Here is a 20,499-nt window from a genome sequence, read left to right on the forward strand (position 1 = left end):
CTATCTACATCAGAGACTTTCATTCTTGGTTTTATTATCCAGTGTTTACTATATACACACTGCAACTTATCACAATTTAGCAACCCTAGAAAATATATTTGTTGTGAGAGCCAGGAATTAATGCAGATAGAGTGATGAATGACACAATAGTCCTTTCAAAAGAGAACTGTGGTGGGGAGTAATTTGTATTCCTGGTGGGGGGGAAGTATCAGGCTTAATATCTAGTTGCTTGAGGTGGATTTCTTTCTCCCACATTGGGATTCAATTTTCAGGAATCCTATTCAGCCCTTCTCTTTCCTTGATGCTGAAATGGATACAATTGTGTTTCCCCAGGACCTGGTCAGCAGAGATTTGGATTGGCTAATTGTGTTCATTCCAGCAGACCGCCAGCACGGGCACAATTTGAATATGCGTGTAATTCTATTCTGTAGTATTGTTGTCACAAATGATACATATAAGGAATTGAAAAATCTGTCCCATGACTTTCTAGTAATTCAAAACAAGCCTGTTTTTCCAGCACCACTATTCCTGCCCTGGCACCCATCTCCCCTCCTTTATTTGTGGTTAGCCAGCAGTGAAAGGGGCAGGGGAACAGGCTTAATGGTGGCAACTTTGGTCACTGTGTTAATGATCTACTCACTTACTAGCTGCCTGAGCTTGGACACATTGCCTGATTTTGAAAAACCTCCATATCTCTCAGGTAAAATACATACAATAATAGTGCCCAAATTGTAGGTTTTTGTGACTGATTAAATACAGTGCTAAAAACGTAAGGTAGATAGATAGTGGGAAGCAGCCGCATAGCACAGGGAGATCAGCTCGGTGCTTTGTGACCGCCTGGAGGGGTGGGATAGGGAGGGTGGGAGGGAGGGAGACACAAGAGGGAAGGGATGTGGGAACAGATGTATATGTATGACTGATTCACTTTGTTATAAAGCAGAAACTAATTAAAAAAATACAGTGCTAAGCACAGCACATGTCCTATAGTCAGTGCTTAATAAATACTAGCAAATATTATTATTATTCTATCATGATATCACCATCCAATAGACAGCTGAGACTGAAGGCAAGACATGGAGCAGGAAAAAGCCTAGGAGTAGGTTTGAAGCAGAGCAAGCCAAGGACAACACCATGACAACAGACTGTTGTTCCTCCACATTTCTTGCCAATCCTGATGCTGAAATGCATACAAATCTTGGTTTATGAATAAAACTTCACTTATCCATAATTCACAATCAAGGTGTAGGCATGAAAAAAATAGAGGATCTTTTCATCTGCCTTTCTACGTATGGACAAACAGCAGGGTACAGAGAGACAGGTAGAAGGGTTGAGTGGATCCTTCGCTTGTGCCCCAAGAACATACAGACATTGCTACCAGCAGTTCAAAGGACTAGCAGCTCTCCTTTCCTTCAACCTGGGACACTGACCTATCGCTGCCTACCATGTGATCAGGAAAGATTAGAAGTAAGTTTGATTTTCAAAAGGGAGCAGTATAAACTTGGAGGAAAATATAGTTTTCATATAACAGGTAATTGTGTTAGAAGAAAGTATATCAGATAAATTGTACAGCCTATTTGCAGAGAAGTATGTCATTACCTGGTGGCAATAAATATAGGTGCCATGTGGTACAAGTATCATTTGGCACACTCAACCTAAGGCTCATGGACCTGATGTCCATGGTAGGCTTGGTCGTAGGTGAGCTTCTTCTCTCTCAGGGAGACAACATGTTTGGGTCCCTACATATTCCTTTCCATTTCTTACCAGGAGTCCAATTATGAGTTAATACAGCCCTTGGATCTATATCAGGATAATAAAGAATTACTGTCTGTAATGGCACCTTTGTATCACAGCAGCAGCCACGTCACAGTATGTTTGTACTTCTCCCTCCCCAGAACTGCTCTCTCCTCTTTTAAAGGAAGAGAAACAATATGAGGCAGGGTCACAACAACACATCAGTGAAGCTTAGCCAGAATAAATGGAAAGAGAACTTGGCAGCAGGTATCATAGAACACTCAGGCTCCTTGATTAACTGTGTGTTTGAAAGTAAGTAGGAGGGTAAAGATGGGAAGAGGAAGAAAACTCACTGCCTATTTACCACTCATCACTGTTTCCCCAAAGAGCCCTAAACCTACACTTTACCTAGCCTTCTAGGATTGAGCGTCGATCAATTCATTAGCGCATTCAACAACTATTGATTAATTATGCTCTACATGCAAAACACTGGGAATTCAGCAAGAACAAAACAGAAAAATATCTCTGCCTGAGAAAAGTAGTAGATAGGATTAGAGATTTAATGTGAGTGTGGGATGTGGAGTGAGGCAGGCAGGAAGGCTGGACATATAGGCCACGATAAGGACTTTGGATTTTACTTTGAATGGTATGGGAAAGCATGGAAGGTTCTAAGCAGAGGAATGACATCATCTGAATTACATTTTAATAGGATCACTCTGGCTACCATGGTGATTTTAGCCTAAGGAGTCACAAGGGCAGAAGCAGGAGAAGGGTTATGAAGTTACTGAAGTCATCCACATGGGACGTGATGATAGTTTCTGCCAGGGATGGAAGTTAGGGGGTCATAATTTGGGTGTCATCATTATATAAATGGCATCTGAAGCCTTTAGAAATAATGAGATCACTTGGGGAGTGACTTCAGCCAACAACTGAAGACTGGGGTGCTCCAATGTCTAGAGGACAGAGAGATGAGGAAGAAACAGCAAAAGAAACTGAGGAGGAATAGCTATAAGGATCAAAGCTATTCTGAGAGCCCAATTTAAAAATTTATGTCAAATATTTCTGCTTAATCAAATAGAATGAGAACTGAGATACAATCTTTGGTTTTATCATCTTGTAGGTCATTTGAGACCTTGATAAGGCAGTTTTAGTGGAGTGGTGGGAGGAGAGTGTTAAGATCATTGTTTGGGAGACCAGGAGGGGGAATGGAAAAGGGAAATAAAATATGGTTGTTGGGCAGCCTTAAGGACCCACTTGAGCTGGTGGCAATGACTTTAACAAAGACAGGTCAGTGTGGCTTGTGTCTTTCTCTAGCCACACTTAGCTGCATGGGTGCTCGTGAAGAGGGGCCAGAGTGTTAGGTAGAGCTAAGGTTGTGGTTTGCCAAGCAAGTATGATGATGTAAGAGAGGGGCAGGGGATTTGAGAGTGTGTGAAAGGGACTCATTATAGTGATAGATCATGGAATTTAAGGTACACAAAGGAAAGTGGAGGGGAGTGAGAATAGTGAGAAGTTCATAGCATCAATAAGCTAAAGGAACAATGACATTGAAGGATGGTTGACTTGGGTACTAAAGGAAAAGAGTAGGAATTTAGGTTAAAGCATGGATGTTTGAGATTGAGATTACAGAGGATTGCATTTGCTGATAATGAAGAGTTCTGGAGTATGGAATGATTGGCTGGCATGGATAAAATAGGTCAGCATTTGTGCTAAAAAATAAAACTTTATTAAAACTTTCATTAACCCACAAAATTGTCATTGGCCCTCTTAATACTTAAAATTGTCTTGTTACCATATGTTCCTATTCCCATTGACTGATATAGCCTAGTCTAATAGCACAATTATCACTTTTTGAAATCCATCTTCAAACTATTGATAGAGCACATAGGAAAGGTTTTGGGTACTTTGCCTGGCAACTACTTTAATATGGCTTTATTCGAACCATGTGGTACACAAAATAATCACTCAATGAATAGTAGTTATGGTTATTGTTGCTGTTCTTATTCCTTTTATTCATTGACGTACACAGCCTTCCCTGGACTAACATGAAACCATCGTAATCAGAATTTCAGTTCTTCTCTCCTTGTGATTTTTCATAATTTTACATTCCAGAAACCAGTTAGATAAAAATCCCAGTGGTCCTTTACTTAAGCAATCAGTTCAGGCTTAAAAAGTATGTGGAATATCAGAATGTATGTGAAAAGATAGTACCGTTTAAGTAATTGACTCCTGGGTCAATCTGCTCAAAGTAAACGAAGTCAGACAATTTGGGCAATTTCTGCCTTTAACTGTAATTGAGACAAAAATGGGTAACTACAAGTTAGTGAGCCCAGGATTCTTAGGCAGCAGAGGAAGATGCCCAGGCAGAGAGAGTAGGCCTGTCCTCCACGGCAGCTCCTGGACTCATCTGCAGAAATCAAACCCAGAAGAGAACTTGCCTAGTCGTGTTTCCTGTCCACCTCCCTATGTACCCTGGCCACTGCCCTGAGAAGGTCTGACAAAAGTATCAGGAAGGGATTACTGACTTTTGCAGCTGCAAGGAAATAGGTCCATGCAAGAGAAGGGTGCTTACCAATATAGCGAGTCAAATTGGTAGAGCCATTAATAATTTCATATGTTGGGATTTGGTCCAAAGGAGAACAGTGTAGCTGGTATCAGGTAAAATATAGATGAGGGCCTGGGAATAGTAAGGAGGCACATCTGGAAACCTGAGGTGGGTGGGGCTCAGCCTTTCTTTTCTGTTGTTCACTGTGTTTGGGGTTAGAACACTCTGCCAGGAAAAGTCGGGTCTGGGAGGACGACAGACTGTTGATGTTGGGGGGAAGGACAGGGAAACAGGAAACTCTCTAAACATCCATCATCTCATGCAATCATCACAACCATCTCATGAAGTTGATATTGATATTATCTCTATTTTACAGCTGAAGAAACTGAAAAGTCACTTGCTCAAGATTACTCAGCTAGTTCAGTGGCAGAACAGCTCATGTATGCCTCACTCCAAAGTCTGTAACTTTCACAACACTACTTTGAGTCCCCTCCATGACAAACTCCTAAGAGCTTACAGTGGGTGGGGGCAGTGTGTTAGGCCATGTGTCTATTTAATACAATCTCCTCAATTCACTGAGAAGGAAGAAGAGGCTTAAAAAGTGACATGCCTAAGCTCACACAACTGGTACACACTGAGGTCAGCACCAGAACACCCTATTTTTCTTGAGCCCTAACCTTCCTGGAGTGATAGTCAAACAGAAAGAAAGGAGAACAGTTAGCCCCCTTGCCCTGGGCCTACATGATGACAATCAACATTTGCACAACTCTTTATAATTACAGCATTTCCACATACAATTATTTCATTTAAGCCTCTTACAACTCATGCAGGCATTCAGTCATATTATTTCCATTTTTCACATGAAAAAGAGCCTCAGAAAGGCTACCTGACTCTCCCTATAATACTTAACTAGTTAACCATGAAGGAGAGCCACATTTTTGATCTTTTAACTGTAGATCAAATTCAACATTTGTTGAGCAGTTCCTATATGTCGAGCACTGTGATAAGGACTGGGAATGTAGAGGTTAATGAGGCCCAGATTTGGTTCTGAAGGAGCTCATAGCCTAATAAGGGATGCAGCCAAATATACCAGAAAATTACAGTGGGAGGTACCAAGCCCTTATTCCTCGTAATCAACACAACCACAGCATTCTGATGGGGAATTTGGAAATGAAGTCTCCCTTAACAGAACGATTAAGGTATAGGTCGTAGGACTCCTTATTATATCCCAGGCTTTGTCAACAGCAATGTTTTTTTTTTTTTTTGGTATGTGTGAAAAGTAAAGTATAACCAAGTTCCCACTGAAGCAAAGAGGGAGTTGATTGCTGGATAGAAGGACAATTTTTTTCAGGGTTTTAATATCTTCCTATCGTTACCTCAAATATCTTGACACTTTTATGGTCAAGGCATCATGCTTCTCTACTGCCCAAGTTTCTCTCAGAAACTATTAGGCCTAGAGAAGGAAGCTTTTATCCTTGATAAAAAAAGAAAGTAAAAAAAGAAAGACTTTAGAACTGTGAAAGAATGGTAAAGAGGGGAAGGACACAGCTTTGCATGGGTTACAATTTTTTCAAAGTCTCTGATGAGAAAAAAAAACAAAGTAACATTTTCATAAAAATCTTTTTTTGGAAGGCAGCCAGACAGGCAGGGTCAACTCTAGACTTGGAGGCCAGCCTCCTTGACTATTTTGGGATTTCCAAGAGGGAAAGCTGCAGGGATGAAGCACAGCTGAATAAGAGGAAGCCAAGAGTTTCATCAGCAAAGACTTCATCTTGACTTGTTTTGCAGGGGAAACAAAGGTGGGGAGGCCCTTTGCTCTCCCCCAGGGATGTGCTGAATATTCAAAAATATTAATTTTGGAAAACAGTGTCTACAATTTTGAAAACAAGCTAACTAAGCCAGAGCTATTGTTGATTAGATTGGCAGAAAATCCCTCTGAACCCCTTGAGGATGCCCATTCCAAGTCCCCACAGCCCTTCAACAGAAAATCAAAATGACATAACATACAGACTAGGAAATACTCAGCCAAATGGATTGCAACCTCTAGGCACCCCCAAATATCTAACACAAACCATAATTTAGCATTTGAAGGTAGCCCAGACTTTTTAATAACTACAAAGGAAGTAAAAGCTTTATTTGACTATCCACAAACCCTTTGCTACACGTTTAGGTATCATGTTTTCATTCTTGTAGATGGTCCTTCCAGAATACAGAGCCAACTCCACACTACAATGTCCTCAGCACTTACATGAACTTTGATGCCTTGTTTCCCCACCCCCAAAATGCCAGGTTTAATCCTACTGCCCAGCACCCCACTCTGACTCACCAGTGCTAGGCCAAGCTTTCTTTGTATCCCCCCAATTTAAAGCTTTCCTGCCCAACTCCCTTGACCCCTTCTGCTTAGTAGCTGCTCATTTGAATGTATAAATGCGTAGATAGCAAGAGTGGCTTAATGTGTTTTTCTTCTCCTAGAAGTATTCATATTTTTAACTCTAGAATTAATGCATTAACTCAAAGGAATGACTACTTATTAGTGTAACTTTGAGTAAACAGGGAAGATTACAGAGGGTGTCTGAATGCAGAAGGTATCTTCGTCATTCCCTTATATTAGAACACAGAGATAGTTACTTGATCTCTTTCTGGATAAATTCAATTCTACTTCCATACGTACATTGAAGGAAATATTTTGGGGTCTTCGCTGGTGGCGCAGTGGTTAAGAGTCTGCTTGCTAATGCGGGGGACACGGGTTTGAGCCCTGGTCTGGGGGGATCCCGCGTGCCGTGGAGCAACTAGGCCCGTGCGCCACAACTGCTGAGCCTGAGCTATGGAGCCCGCGAGCCACAACTACTGAGCCCATGTGCCACGGCTACTGAGGCCTGCACGCCTGGAGCCCGTGCTCAGCAACGGGAGAGGCCACCGCAATGAGAGGCCTGCACGCTATGGTGGGGAGTGGCCACGGCTCACCCCAGCTGGAGGGGGCCTGCGTGCAGTGGCAAGGACACAATGCAGACAAAAATAAAATAAATAGGGCTTCCCTGGTGGCGCAGTGGTTGAGAATCTGCCTGCTAATGCAGGGGACACAGGTTCGAGCCCTGGTCTGGGAGGATCCCACATGCCGCGGAGCAACTGGGCCCGAGAGCCACAACTACTGAGCCTGTGCATCTGGAGCCTGTGCTCCGCAACAAGAGAGGCCGCGATAATGAGGGGCTCACGCACCGCGATGAAGAGTGGCCCCCGCTTGCCGCAACTAGAGAAAGCCCTCGCACAGAAACGAAGACCCAACACAGCCAAAAATAAATAAATAAAATTTAAAAAAATAAAAATAAAATAAATAAAGAATTTCCTTCCTTTTTATTTTTTATTTTTTTATTATTAGTTTCTGCTTTATAACAATGTGAATCAGTCATACATATACATCTGTTCCCACATCCCTTCCCTCTTGCGTCTCCCTCCCTCCCACCCTCCCTATCCCACCCCTCCAGGTGGTCACAGAGCACCGAGCTGATCTCCCTGTGCTATGCGGCTGCTTCCCACTATCTATCTAACTTATGTTTGGTACTGTATATATGTCCATGCCTCTCTCTCACTTTGTCACAGCTTACCCTTCCCCCTCCCCATATCCTCAGGTCCATTCTCAAGTAGGTCTGTGTCTTTATTCCTGTTTTACCCCTGGGTTCTTCATGACTTTTTTTTTTCTTAAATTCCATATATATGTGTTAGCATACGGTATTTGTCTTTCTCTTTCTGGCTTACTTCACTCTGTATGACAGACTCTAGGTCTATCCACCTCATTACAAATAGCTCAGTTTCGTTTCTTTTTATGGCTGAGTAATATTCCATTGTATATATGCGCCACATCTTCTTTATCCATTCATCCGATGATGGACACTTAGGTTGTTTCCATCTCCGGGCTATTGTGAATAGAGCTGCAATGAACATTTTGGTACATGTCTCTTTTTGAATTATGGTTTTCTCAGGGTATATGCCTAGTAGTGGGATTGCTGGGTCATATGGTAATTCTATTTGTAGTTTTTTAAGGAACCTCCATACTGTTCTCCACAGTGGCTGTATCAATTTACATTCTCACCAACAGTGTAGTAGGGTTCCCATTTCTCCACATCCTCTTCAGTAGTTATTACTTGTAGACTTTTTGATGATGGCCATTCTGACTGGTGTGAGGTGATACCTCACTGTAGTTTTGATTCGTATTTCTCTAATAATTAGCGATGTTGAACATCTTTTCATGTGCCTGTTGGCCATCTATATGTCTTCTTTGGAGAAATGTCTATTTAGATATTCTACCCATTTTTGGATTGGGTTGTTTGTTTTTTGATATTGAGCTGTATGAGCTGCTTGTGTATTTTGGAGATTAATCCCTTGTTGGTAACATCATTTGCAAATATTTTCTTCCATTCCACATGTTGTTTTTTCATTTTGTTTATGGTTTCCTTTGCTGTGCAAAAGCTTTTAAGTTTAATTAGGTCCCATTAGTTTATTTTTGTTTTTATTTTCATTATTGTATGAGGTGGATCCAAAAAGATATTGCTGCAATTAGGGTCAAAGTGTGTTCTGCCTGTGTTTTCCTCTAAGAGTTTTATAGTACCCAGTCTTACCTTTAGATCTTTAATCCATTTTCAGTTTATTTTTGTATATGGGTTAGAGAATGTTCTAGTTTCATTCTTTTACATGTGGCTGTCCAGTTTTCCCAGCACCACTTATTGAAGAGATTGTCTTTTCTCCATTGTATATTCTTGCCTCCTTTGTTGTAGATTAATTAGCCATAGTTGCGTGGGTTTACTTCTGGGCTTTCTATACTGTTCCATTGATCTAAACATCTGTCTTTGTGCCAGTACTATACTGTTTTGATGACTGTAGCTTTGTAGTGTAGTCTGAAGTCGGGGAACCTGATTCCTCCAGCTTTGTTTTTCTTTTTCAAGATTGCTTTGGCTATTCAGGGTCTTTTGTGTTTCCATATAAATTAAAAAATTTTTTGTTCTAGTTTTGTGAAAACTTCCATTGGTAATTTCATAGGGATTGCATTGAATCTGTAGATTGCTTTGGGTAGTATAGTCATTTTCACAGTATTAAGTCTTCTAATCCAAGACCATGGTATATCTTTCCATCTGTTTGTGTCATCTTTGATTCCTTTCATCAGTGTCTTATAGTTTTTGGAGTACAGGTCTTTTGCCTCCGTAAGTAGGTTCCTAGGTATTTTATTCTTTTTGATATGATGGTAAATGGGATTGTTTTCTTAATTTCTCTTTCTGATCTTTCGTTGTTAATGTATAGAAATGCAACAGATTTTTGTGTATGAATTTTGTATCCTGCAAATTTACCAAATTCATTGATGAGCTCTAGTACTTTCCTGGTAGAATCTTTAGGATTTTCTATATATAGTATCATGTTATATGCAAAGAGTGACAGTTTTGTTTCTTCTTTTCCAATTTGGTTTCCTTTTATTTCTTTTTCTTCTCTGCCATGGCTGATACTTCCAAAAGTAAGTTGAATAAACGTGACAATAGTGGACATCCTTGTCTTGTTCCCGATCTTAGGGGACATGTTCTCAACGTTTCACCATTGAGTATGAGGTTAGCTGTGCATTTGTCATATATGGCCTTTATTATGTTGAGGTAGGTTCCCTCTATGCCCATTTTCTGGAGAGTTTTTATCATAAATGGGTGTTGAATTTTGTCAAAAGCTTTTTCTGTATCTACTGAGATGATCATATGGTTTTTATTCTTCTATTAATGTGGTGTATCACACTGATTGATTTGCAGATATTGAAAAATCCTTGCATACCTGGGATAAATCTCACTTGATCATGTATATGATTCTTTTAATGTATGGTTGGATTTGGTTTGCTAGTATTTTGTTGAGGACTTTTGCATTTAAGTTTATCAGTGATATTGGCCTGTAATTTTCTTTTTGTGTGTGTGTGGTATCTTTGTCTGGTTTTGGCATCAGGGTAATGATGGCATCATAGAATGAGTTTGGGAGTATTCCTTCCTCTGCAACTTTTTGGAATAGTTTCAGAAGTATAGGTGTTAGCTCTTCTCTAAGTGTTTGATAGAATTCACCTGTGAAGCCATCTGGTCCTCGACTTTTATTTGTTGGAAGATTTTTAATCACAGTTTCAATTTCAGTACTTGTGATTGGTCTATTCATATTTTCTATTTCTTCCTGGTTCAGTCTTGGGAGATTGTACCTTTCTAAGGAGTTGTCCATTTCTTCCAGGTTGTCCATTTTATTGGCATATGGTGGCTTTTAGTAGTCTCATGATCCTTTGTATTTCTGTGGTGTCTGTTTTAATTTCTCCTTTTTCATTTCTAATTTTATTGATTTGAGCCCTCTCACTTTTTTTTCTTGATGTGCCTGGCTAAAATTGTTTATGTTTTCAAAGAAACAGCTTTTAGTTTAACTGATCTTTTCTATTGTTTTCTTCATCTCTATTTCATTTATTTCTGCTCTGATCTTTATGAGTTCTTTCCTTCTGCTAACTTTAGGTTTTGTTTGTTCTTTCTCTAGTTGCTTTGGGTGTAAGGCTTGGTTGTTTACTTGAGATTTTTCTTGTTTCCTGAGGCATGATTATATTGCTAAAAACTTCCCTCTTAGAATGGCTTTTGATGTGTCCCATAGGTTTTGGATCATCATGTTTTTGTTTTCATTTGTCTCTAGGTATTTTCTGGTTTCCTCTTTGATTTCTTCAGTGATGCATTAGTTGTTTAATAGCATATTGTTTAGCCTCCACGTGTTTGTGTTTTTTACAGTTTTTTTCTTACAGTTGATTTCTAATCTCATAGTGTTGTGGTTGGAAAAGATGCTTGATATGATTTCAATGTTGGTAAATTTACCAAGGCTCATTTTATGGCCCAGCATGTGATCTATCCTGGAGGATGTTTTATGAACACTTGAAAAGAATGTTTATTCTGCTGTTTGCAGATGGAATGCTCTATAAATATCAGTTAAGTCCATCTATCTAATGTGTTATTTAAGGCCTGTGTTTCCTTATTGACTTTCTCTCTGGATGATCTGTCCATTGATGAAAGTGGGGTGTTAAAGTCCCCCACTGTTATTGTGTGACTGTAGATTTCTCACTTTATGTCTGATAATATTTGCCTTATATATTGAGATGCTCCTATATTGGCTGCATATATATTTACAATTGTTACATCTTCTTGAATTGACCCCTTGATCATTATGTCATGTCCTTCTTTTTCTCTTTTTTTTTTTAAGGGGGAAAGATCTTTTTTTAAAAAATAAATTTATTTATTTTTGGCTGCTACTCTTCATTGCAGTGCGTGGGCTTCTCATTATGGTGGCTTCTGTTGTAGAGCATGGGCTCTAGGTGTGCAGGCTTCAGTAGTTGCAGCACGTGGGCTCAGTAGTTGTGGTTCACAGGCTCTAGAGCATAGGCTCAGTAGTTGTGGTGCACGGGCTTAGTTGCTCCGCAGCATGTGGGATCTTCCCAGACCAGGGCTTGAACCAGTGTCTCCTGCATTGGAAGGCAGATTCTTAACCACTGTTCCACCAGGCAAGTCCCCTTCTTTTTCTCTTGTAACAGTCTTTATTTTAAAGTCTATTTTCTCTGATATGAGTATTGATACTATAGCTTTCTTTTGATTTCCATTTCCATGGAATTCCTCTTTCCATCCCTTCCCTTTCATCTGTATGTGTCCATAGATCTGAAGTGGGTCTCTTGTAGACAGCATATATATGGGTCCTGTTTTTATCCATTCAGCCAGTCTATGTTTTTTGGTTGGAGCATTTAGTCATTTACGTTTAAAGTATTTACCAATATGTATGTTCTTATCGCCATTTCATTAATTATTTTGGATTTGTTTTTGTAGGTCTTTTTTCTTACCTTCCTCTTTTATTTTCTTCTCCTGTGACTTGATGACTGTCTTTAATGTTGTGTTTGGATTCCTTTTTCTTTTTTGTGTGTATATCTATTGTAGATTTTTGGTTTGCAGTTACCATGAGGTTTTTAATATAGCAGTCTATGTATATACAAGATAGTTTTAAGTTGCTGGTCTCTTAATTTCAAATTCATTTCCAATATCCTGCATTTGTGCTCTCCTCACAATTGCTGGTACTGATATTATATTTGTGTGTGGATGATTTCCTACATTTACTGTATGTTTGCCTTTACTGGTGAGCTTTCCCATTTGCCATTTTCTTGTTTCTAGCTGTGGCCTTTTCTTTTCTGCCTAGAGAAGTTCCTTTAGCATTTTTGTAAAGCTGGTTTGGTGGTGATGAATTCCCTTAGCTTTTGCTTGTCTGTAAAACTTTTTATTTCTCCACTGAATCTGAACAAGAGCCTTGCTGGGTAGAATATTCTTGGCTGTAGGTTTTTCCCTTTCATCACTTTAAATATATCAAGCCACTCCCTTCTGACCTGCAGAGTTTCTGCTGAAAAATCAGCTGATAACATTTTGGAGATTCCCCCATATGTTATTTGTTGCTTTTCCCTTGTTGTGTCTTTAATTTTTGTCAGTTTGGTTAATATGTGTCTCAGCATGTTCCTCATTGGATTTATCATGTATGGACCTCTGTGTTTCTTGGACTTGAGTAACTGTTTCCTTTCCCATGTTAGGAACATTTTCAGCTATTATCTCTTCAAATATTTTCTCAGGCCCTTTCTCTCTTCTCCTTCTGGGACACCTATAATGCGAATGTTCATGTATTTAATGTTGTCTCAGAGGTTTCTTAAACTGTCATTTATTTTTATTTATTTTTCTTTATTCTTTTCTGCAGCTGTGATTTCCACCATTCTGTCTTCCAGCTCACTTATCCATTCTTCTGCCTCATTTATTCTGCTGTTCCTTCTAGTATATTTTCCATTTCAGTTATTGTATTATTCAACTCTCTTTGTTGGTTCTTTATATAGTCTAACTCTTTGTGAAACATTTCTTGTACCTTCTTGGTCTGTGCTTCCATTCTTTTTCTGAGATCTTGGGTCATCTTTACTATCATTACTCTGAATTCTTTTTTGGGTAGATTGCCTATCTCCATTTCACTTAATTGTTCTTCTGGGGGTTTATCTTGTTCCTTCATCTGGAACATATTCTTCTGCCATCTCATTTTTATAACTTTCTGTATTTGCTGTCTTCATTCCTCAGGCTGCAGGATTGTAGTTCCTCCTACTTCTGGTGTCTGCACTCTGGTGGGAGAGGCTGGTCTAAGAGGCTTGTGCAGGCTTCCTGGTGGGAGAGACTGGTGCTTGCCCACTGGTAGGTGGAGCTGGATCTTGACCTTCTGGTGCACAGGGCCATGTCAGTGGGTGTGTTTAGAGGTGGCTGTGGCCTCAGGAAGAATTTAGATGCCTGTCAGCTGATGGGTGGAACTGTGTTCCCATCTTGTTGGTGGAGCTGTGTTCCCATCTTGTTGGTTGTTTGGCCTGAGATGTCCCAGCACTGGGGCCTACATGCTGTTGGGTGGGGCCAGGTCTTGATGTCAAGATGGCAGCTTCCAGAAGAGCTCACGCCAATGAGTACTCCCTGGTACATCCACCACCAGTGTCCTTGTCCCCACAGTGAGCCACAGCCACACCCCTGCATCCCCAGGAGACACTCCAAGACCAGCAGGTAGGTCTGGCTCTGGCTTCTATGAAGTCACTGCTTTTTGCCTGGGTTCTGGTGTGCACAAGACCTTGTGTGTGCCCTCCAAGAGTGGAGTTTCTGTTTTCCCCAATCCTGTGGAGTTTCTGTGATCAAGCCCTGCTGGTCTTCAAAGCCAAATGCTCTGGGGGCTCCTCTTCCTGATGCCAGACCCCCAGACTGGGGAGCCTGACATCAGGCTCAGAACTCTCACTCCTGTGGGAGAACCTCTGCAATATAATTTTTTCCAGTTTGTGGTTCAGCGACCTGGCAGGTATAGGATTTGATTGTATCACAAATTCGCCCCTCTTACCATCTCATTGTGGCTTTTTCTTTGTCTTTGGATGTAGACTGTACCTTTTTGGTAGGTTCTGTCTTTTTTGTCAATGGTTTTTCAGCAGTTACTTGTGATTTTGGTGTTTTCCTGAGAGGAGGTGAGCTCGAGTCCTTCTACTCTGTGGATTTGGCATTGACAGAGGCTGTGATTGATGAGATGTGGGAAAATAAAGACAGATGATGATACTATTGACATTTGGGGCCAGATAATCCTTTGTTGTTGGGGGCTGTCCTATGCACCATAAGATATTTAACAGCATCTCTTACTTCCACCCACTAGATACCATTAGCACCACAGTCACAGTCATAACAATCAAAACTGACTCCAGACATGACCATTTGTCCCTTTGGGGGCAAAATAACTCCAGGTTGAGAACCACTGATATTAGAAGAATTTCAACACGTATAAATAAGGCATTCGCATGGTATTCCCCTGGCCTTAAAGCTTGTTTCAGAAATGAGCATAACACATAAAATTCACATTAAGAAATAACAAAAAATGTTTTCTGGGAGTTTCTAGGAAATCATTCTGTGCCCCAAAAGAGAGACACAAGAAGAGATGGCTTTTGCTCTTCTGAATATCATTGTGTGTTGATGTGAAGTCCAGATCTACTGCAGCCATTTTGCACCCAGCTAATTCATGTGGGAGTATAGACCTGGAGCCACTGACCATTGTTCTACTCCTGGTTTCCCAATTACATGAGTCTCAAATCTCCCTTGTGATTTAACCCAGTTTGCGTTGGATTTTCTGTTACCTGCAGCCAGAGACTTCTAACCTACACAGTGACTTTGGCAGGATCCATTCCAGAGGAGTTTTTAGGGGCAGAAGTCAGACTGGGGTGGTGTGAGGATTGAATGAGAGGTGAAGCAGAGAAGACAGTGAGAGAGCCTCTTTCAAAAAGCTTAGCAGAGAAAGAAGGACATAGATAAGGCAGTAGATAGGGGGTAGAGTTTGACAGTAGTATAATTGTTTAGTCAAATATGTGGAGGACTTGAGCTTGTTTAAACGCTAATGGGAAGGGGCCAGTAAAAAGAAGAGGCTGCAAATAGAGCCAGGAGAGAAACTTTTTCATAGAGAGAAGTATCTCAGGAAAGAGAAGGGGGAAAATGATGAGATTCTGGAATAGGTGGAGGAGGAAGAAGAGTTCTCCCATCCTGACATCAGGGATGGAAAAGGAGATGCAGATAAATTTGTAGTGCGGAGGCAAGATGTCAGGAAGGTTCATTTTTGATCATCTCAATTTTCCTGTGAAGTATCAGGGAGAGAGGAGAAGAAGATGTGGACAAAATTCTAAGGAGCTATCCAGCTATAAGGCGCTATTTTGTACTTACGTAAGTTGGGGCTATAATCAGCTCATTGGGATCGCATCTCTTTGGCAAAATGAGTATGTTTCACTCTCCACCTTGTAAAAGATGCCCTAGTGACAGACTTAAGAAGGAGAGATATCTGAGAGTGGCAGCAAGCCTGTGATTCATGTAATGAAAATTGCAAAGGTCAAAAAAGGCCCCCCAAATTCTGGGCTTCTTCTCCTTGGTGACCTATGTTGTCCACTCTAGACCCTTTTTCTGAGATGGAGTTCAGAGTTTGGGGAGTCATTATGGCTATTGGTCGCTGAACAAATGTGATAAACAGCTGGGTAGAGTCCATCTTAACATGACTTTTCTCTCAAACCTCTTGTCTGAACTTTAATAATCGAATGTTTGGAAATCATTAGGTAGCTGCCTTGACTTGTTTAACTCGATGGCCTGAGACATTTCATCAAGCTGACACAGTATTTATGTCTTAATAACACAGTAACATTTAGTGAGCACCGTGGTTTCGGAAGGATTTATGCCTGATCTGCAATTGGAGGATGATTTATGTGCAAGTGAGGGGTAGAGTTATGAGAGACACCCTGTATCCTGATGCTGGATTGCTTTCCATGGGGGTGGAGAGAAGATGGCAGTGTTCACTCCCTGACGTTTTTCCTTGATAGTTTTTTCATTATAACAAAATGAGAAGTCTGAAATAGTTCCCTTTTCTCTGCAAAATATTTCCAATCACTCTGGTTCCCATTAAATTCTGGATCAGTCTTGGGCAAGACAAGGGTGAAAGCAGTCATAGGAACTCAACACCAGACAAGATTCTTCAGTTTTCCCATCACTGATTTGACCTTGCTGAAGGGAATGTGCAATAGGCATGCTGTGTGCATCTAGGTGCAGAAAGCCTCAGTGTGAAGGTCACTAGATACTTTTCTCATCTGTGCTGATACACACAACAAATCAGCTAGTGGGTCCCCAGGATGCCAGGGAGGTCACAGTCAACACTGGGAGGTGGCTCCCTAGAGACATCAATGTGGAGGAGTCCCCAGTGGTTCAGAGCATGGGCTTTGGAGTCAGCATGCCTGAAACTGTGTCCTGGCTGCACTGTTATCTAGCTGTGCAACGTTGGGCCCATTATTTAATCTTTGTGCCTCAACTGCCTCACTTAAAAATTGGGGCAATAATACCTAACTCAGGGAGTTGTTCTGAGAAAATTTCACTCTAAGAATTTCCAAAATTCCAGTAGAATAATCAAAAGGGGAAAAAAGAAGTAGAAGCAGAGGTGAACAAGCTTATTTTTAGCCTCAGAAAACCTTGGAAGAGCAAAAAGAGAATTGGACTTAGAGTTTGAAGTCCTGGTTTAACTTCTAGCTCTTCTTTGCTCACTATGGAAATGATAAACATGCATTCCATGTGGCTGTTGTGAGAAATACATAAGAAATCATTTATGAAAGCACCTAATACTTGGCAGATGCTAAATATATGTGCATTTTCTTCCTTCTTTCCAAGCAAGCAGAAGAAAATTAGAGTTTAAATCTTGATTATCACAGTGTCACGTCACAAGGGTGGTGTCAGTTTTGCAGAGTAAGTCTATTCTTGCATAAATTTGTGAAGCAGGCATAGATTTCCTTTGGCTTCCTCCCACGTTGCCTCTTAGCCTCCTTTCTCCATCCAGTCACATCTACTTCCAGCCTCCGCACAGACTTGCCTTTTTGAATTGTTGTCACAGGTAAAAAGCAACACTTGGTTAAGTTATTAACTCATAATGGCTGAAAAGCTTATGAAAACCAAGGGTACTGGAATTTTAAAACCCCAAGGAGGAAAGGAAAGTCTTAAAGACTTATGGGCACTATAATGACAATGATACATTTTAGAAAGACTTTTTATATGCAGACCCTTTCTAGCCTTTCCATCTTTTCCACAATATCAACTAGCCAGATAGCCCGAGAGCTCTAACTTTTCCAGATCTTCCATTTTTGCTCAAGCCAGTTGTCACCAACCTGCTCAGCCCTCATGTGGCCCCACCGACCCTAGTCCCTTTACTTACAGATTCCGTCCTTCACTACATTTGTCACTAAGCTGTTCTGGGAGCTCGTGCACCAGGCTGGAAGGATGATAAGTCCATGTTGTCATAGCTCTTTTTTATCCTTTTCCTTCTGTCACACACTCATTACTATGAAATAAATGCCCAAAGTAGCCCAAATTTCTCATAATGCCAAGCTCCCATAGTGCTTTCTATTTCTAATTTAAGAACAATCTGCACATATTATCACATTTAAATTTCATTCAGGTATCTATCTCTTAAGCAATAAGGAAAGAAGGAAACACACGTGGTTTCCAAAAATGCCTCAGAGTTGCCCAGTCACTTTTTTTCTCAAAATATTTCATTTCCTTTGGATCTGAGGGAAAGTAAATACAATGATAATTCATTTACTTCAAGCAAACTTTTTGAAGGTAAGAGACGTGGATTAGTACATAGACCTAGAATGGCAATATTTCTTTTATTCAGTTCTGTAAGTATTTACCACACACCTGCAACATTGCTAGAGGTTGTCCAGGACACAGCTTAGACCTGGCTTCTGCCCTCTGAGAGAGCATACCCTCTGCATATGGAGTATATGAATATTACCAGGTTGATTCAAATTACTTGTTTAGGTTGTCCATCTCCCACCACTAGACAGTGATTTACTCCAAGGCAGGAAAGTGGCTTAGTTAACTTTCTGATTCAGATGTCTCCTGTCCTCGGTTGAAACTTTGAGTTCATTTTGATGCAAATTTTAATACTACTTTATATTCCCCAGAGGAAAGGAATCCCCAGCACCAACAGCGTTATTGAACAATAGAGACTTTCCTGAAGTTTTTGCAGGAGAGGTTGATATGGGGGTTTAAATCTTAAAGCCCACAAGTGAACTTCTTAAAGTTATTCATGAGACAGGAGTTGTCTCCAAATTCCTTTCATCTCCCCAGACAGTGAATGCAGTTCTCAGGTCTGAGCAGTTGTGCTAGTTCAGCAGTGGGGTCAGCAAAGCCTGAAATCCAGCCCTGAAATCCTCTCCAAGCTGAGGGCTGTAGCCACCAAAAGGAATGAGCTCCTTTCTATTTGCACATAGGCACTGTCCACTTTGCAAACCGTGCCTGGCAGCTACATCTAACCTGAACAGGGAACTTTTCCTACTTCCCACAAAAGTTCTAATGATTTAGAGGCCCTGGTGCTTCTTTACCCTCTCAGTACATGTGTGCTGAACCTCACTTAGAATAAAAGTTTTACAAGTAAGAACAAGTATAAAACATTATCAGACGATACTAAAAGAATATTAGAGACAAGAGATGCAAAGTAATCTTATAGTAGGAAGTGGTATGTTTTTGAGTGCTCCTATATTATACCAGTAAGAAATTATGTGTGCTGGCAAAATTTGCTGCAGCATCAACAGAATTCTTACTAAACTCGGGTTTATCATGTGAACAACATTTTTTCAAAGCAAAGTCTGCAAGAATATTTTATACATCTCTTTTTAACTCAAAATTTAATTCAGAGCAATAGGAAAATGAGGAAAGTTTGTTCTCCATGAGTGAAAGTTAGAATTATAAAATGTCTTTAAAGAAATAATTTTTTTCTCCCAATTACTCAATAACTTCTAATTAGGACAACAAAATGTTGCCAAGTGGAGGAACTTCAGCAAACTACTTTAGTAAAAACATAAAATTTGTAATCAAAATACAGATTTATGTATTGCAAATAAGTCTTTCCAAAATTTGGAAATTTCCTCTCTCATAAGTAAATTAAGCATATCTCTTTGCATTTTTATTGTGTTACATTTGTTTAGTAAACTAGTTGTAAACTCTTTAAAAGTAAATTTTATCTTTATTTCTGTGAAAATAAAGATAATAAACCCAAATAATAATCATCAGGGTTCATTCTACTTTTTTTTCCCCAGTGCAACTATATATGTAGGATTATTAACCCTCCCGCTATACCCTCCTTCCCATGCCTCTCCACCCCCAGCATCCACAGACACATAGACGCTATTTTCTCTTCTAAGAAGTCCCCAGGGAAGGGAATATAGAAGTGCCACTATTGGATGTGGTCGGGGCTCATAAATAAAAGAGTTAAATTTCAGTTACCTGGAAATACCTACATCAGGCCAAGGCTGCAACCATTCTCTCACTTATAAATTCTGAGTTTAAATTAAACCAAATCCAAGTCTTTCTTGGTTCCAGCTCTTCTCTTTTGGCGAAGCTTGCATTCTTGGTTCAAAGAAAAGAAAGCCTTGCTTTTTTTTTTTAAAGGGGCTCATGGCTTCTTGGACATTGAATGGCTTTTACAAAGTACCATTTTGTTGAGTGCAAAAGAATAAGAAACAGCTGGGTTACGTTTCCTTTGAAATGTACATTTAGTTAAAAATTAAACACAAAAAACTAAAAAGCACTAGGAAAAAACACTTTTTGGTTTTGCCAAGACCCAAACTATTTAAGAAAAAGAGAGAATAAGAGTGGAGAGAAAAGAACAGTCTAAAATGTTTTGCCAAACCAGGTTTCCCTTCTGTGGTCCTAAAGTTTGTTAAGCCCAAAATAAAACAGTGCAAGACACAGAATTAGTTTGAACTGGTTCTGGAAACAGTTATGGGTCTGTTAAGCATGAAAGGATTCAATCAATACTTCTTCTCTCTGTTCTCCTCTATCCCAAGAATAGTTGCAGTCACTTTTTTCTTACTAGTTTCTGAATTTTGCCAAACTCTCCCTGATAGATAGAAGGTTTCTAAACAGAGGGATTGAATTTAAGTAGAAAACTACATTTTAGTTGCTTAAGTTCCTGGAAACATGTTTGTGCCACAAATAGTAAATAAATAATAAAAGTGATTCCACGGAATGAAAGGCTGCTAGCTCTCTGCCAACTGGCTTTCATCACACAACAGAAAAACAAAAAGTCAGTCTTGCCCTAGGATTATAGGTAAAATGGGTCCATATGTAGTCATGTTGTCTTCAATTCAT

The 20,499-nt window shown here is 40.0% G+C and overlaps 1 protein-coding gene across 1 annotated transcript in view; it reads right to left on the bottom strand.

Moving 5' to 3' along the window:
• MROH9 (maestro heat like repeat family member 9) overlaps positions 1–17,643 on the bottom strand; it is a gene marked incomplete at both ends in the record, with an annotated part of 197,252 nt that extends 179,609 nt beyond the window's left edge. The window contains one exon of the mRNA XM_082612264.1: positions 17,558–17,643. Within this exon, the coding sequence (XP_082468390.1) occupies positions 17,558–17,643 (86 nt within the window). The remainder of the gene's footprint in view (positions 1–17,557) is intronic.
• Positions 17,644–20,499: the final 2,856 nt, after the last annotated feature.

The sequence above is a fragment of the Mesoplodon mirus genome, assembly GCF_964341445.2.
Source record: "Mesoplodon mirus genome assembly, chromosome: 3".
Taxonomy (NCBI): domain Eukaryota; kingdom Metazoa; phylum Chordata; class Mammalia; order Artiodactyla; family Ziphiidae; genus Mesoplodon; species Mesoplodon mirus.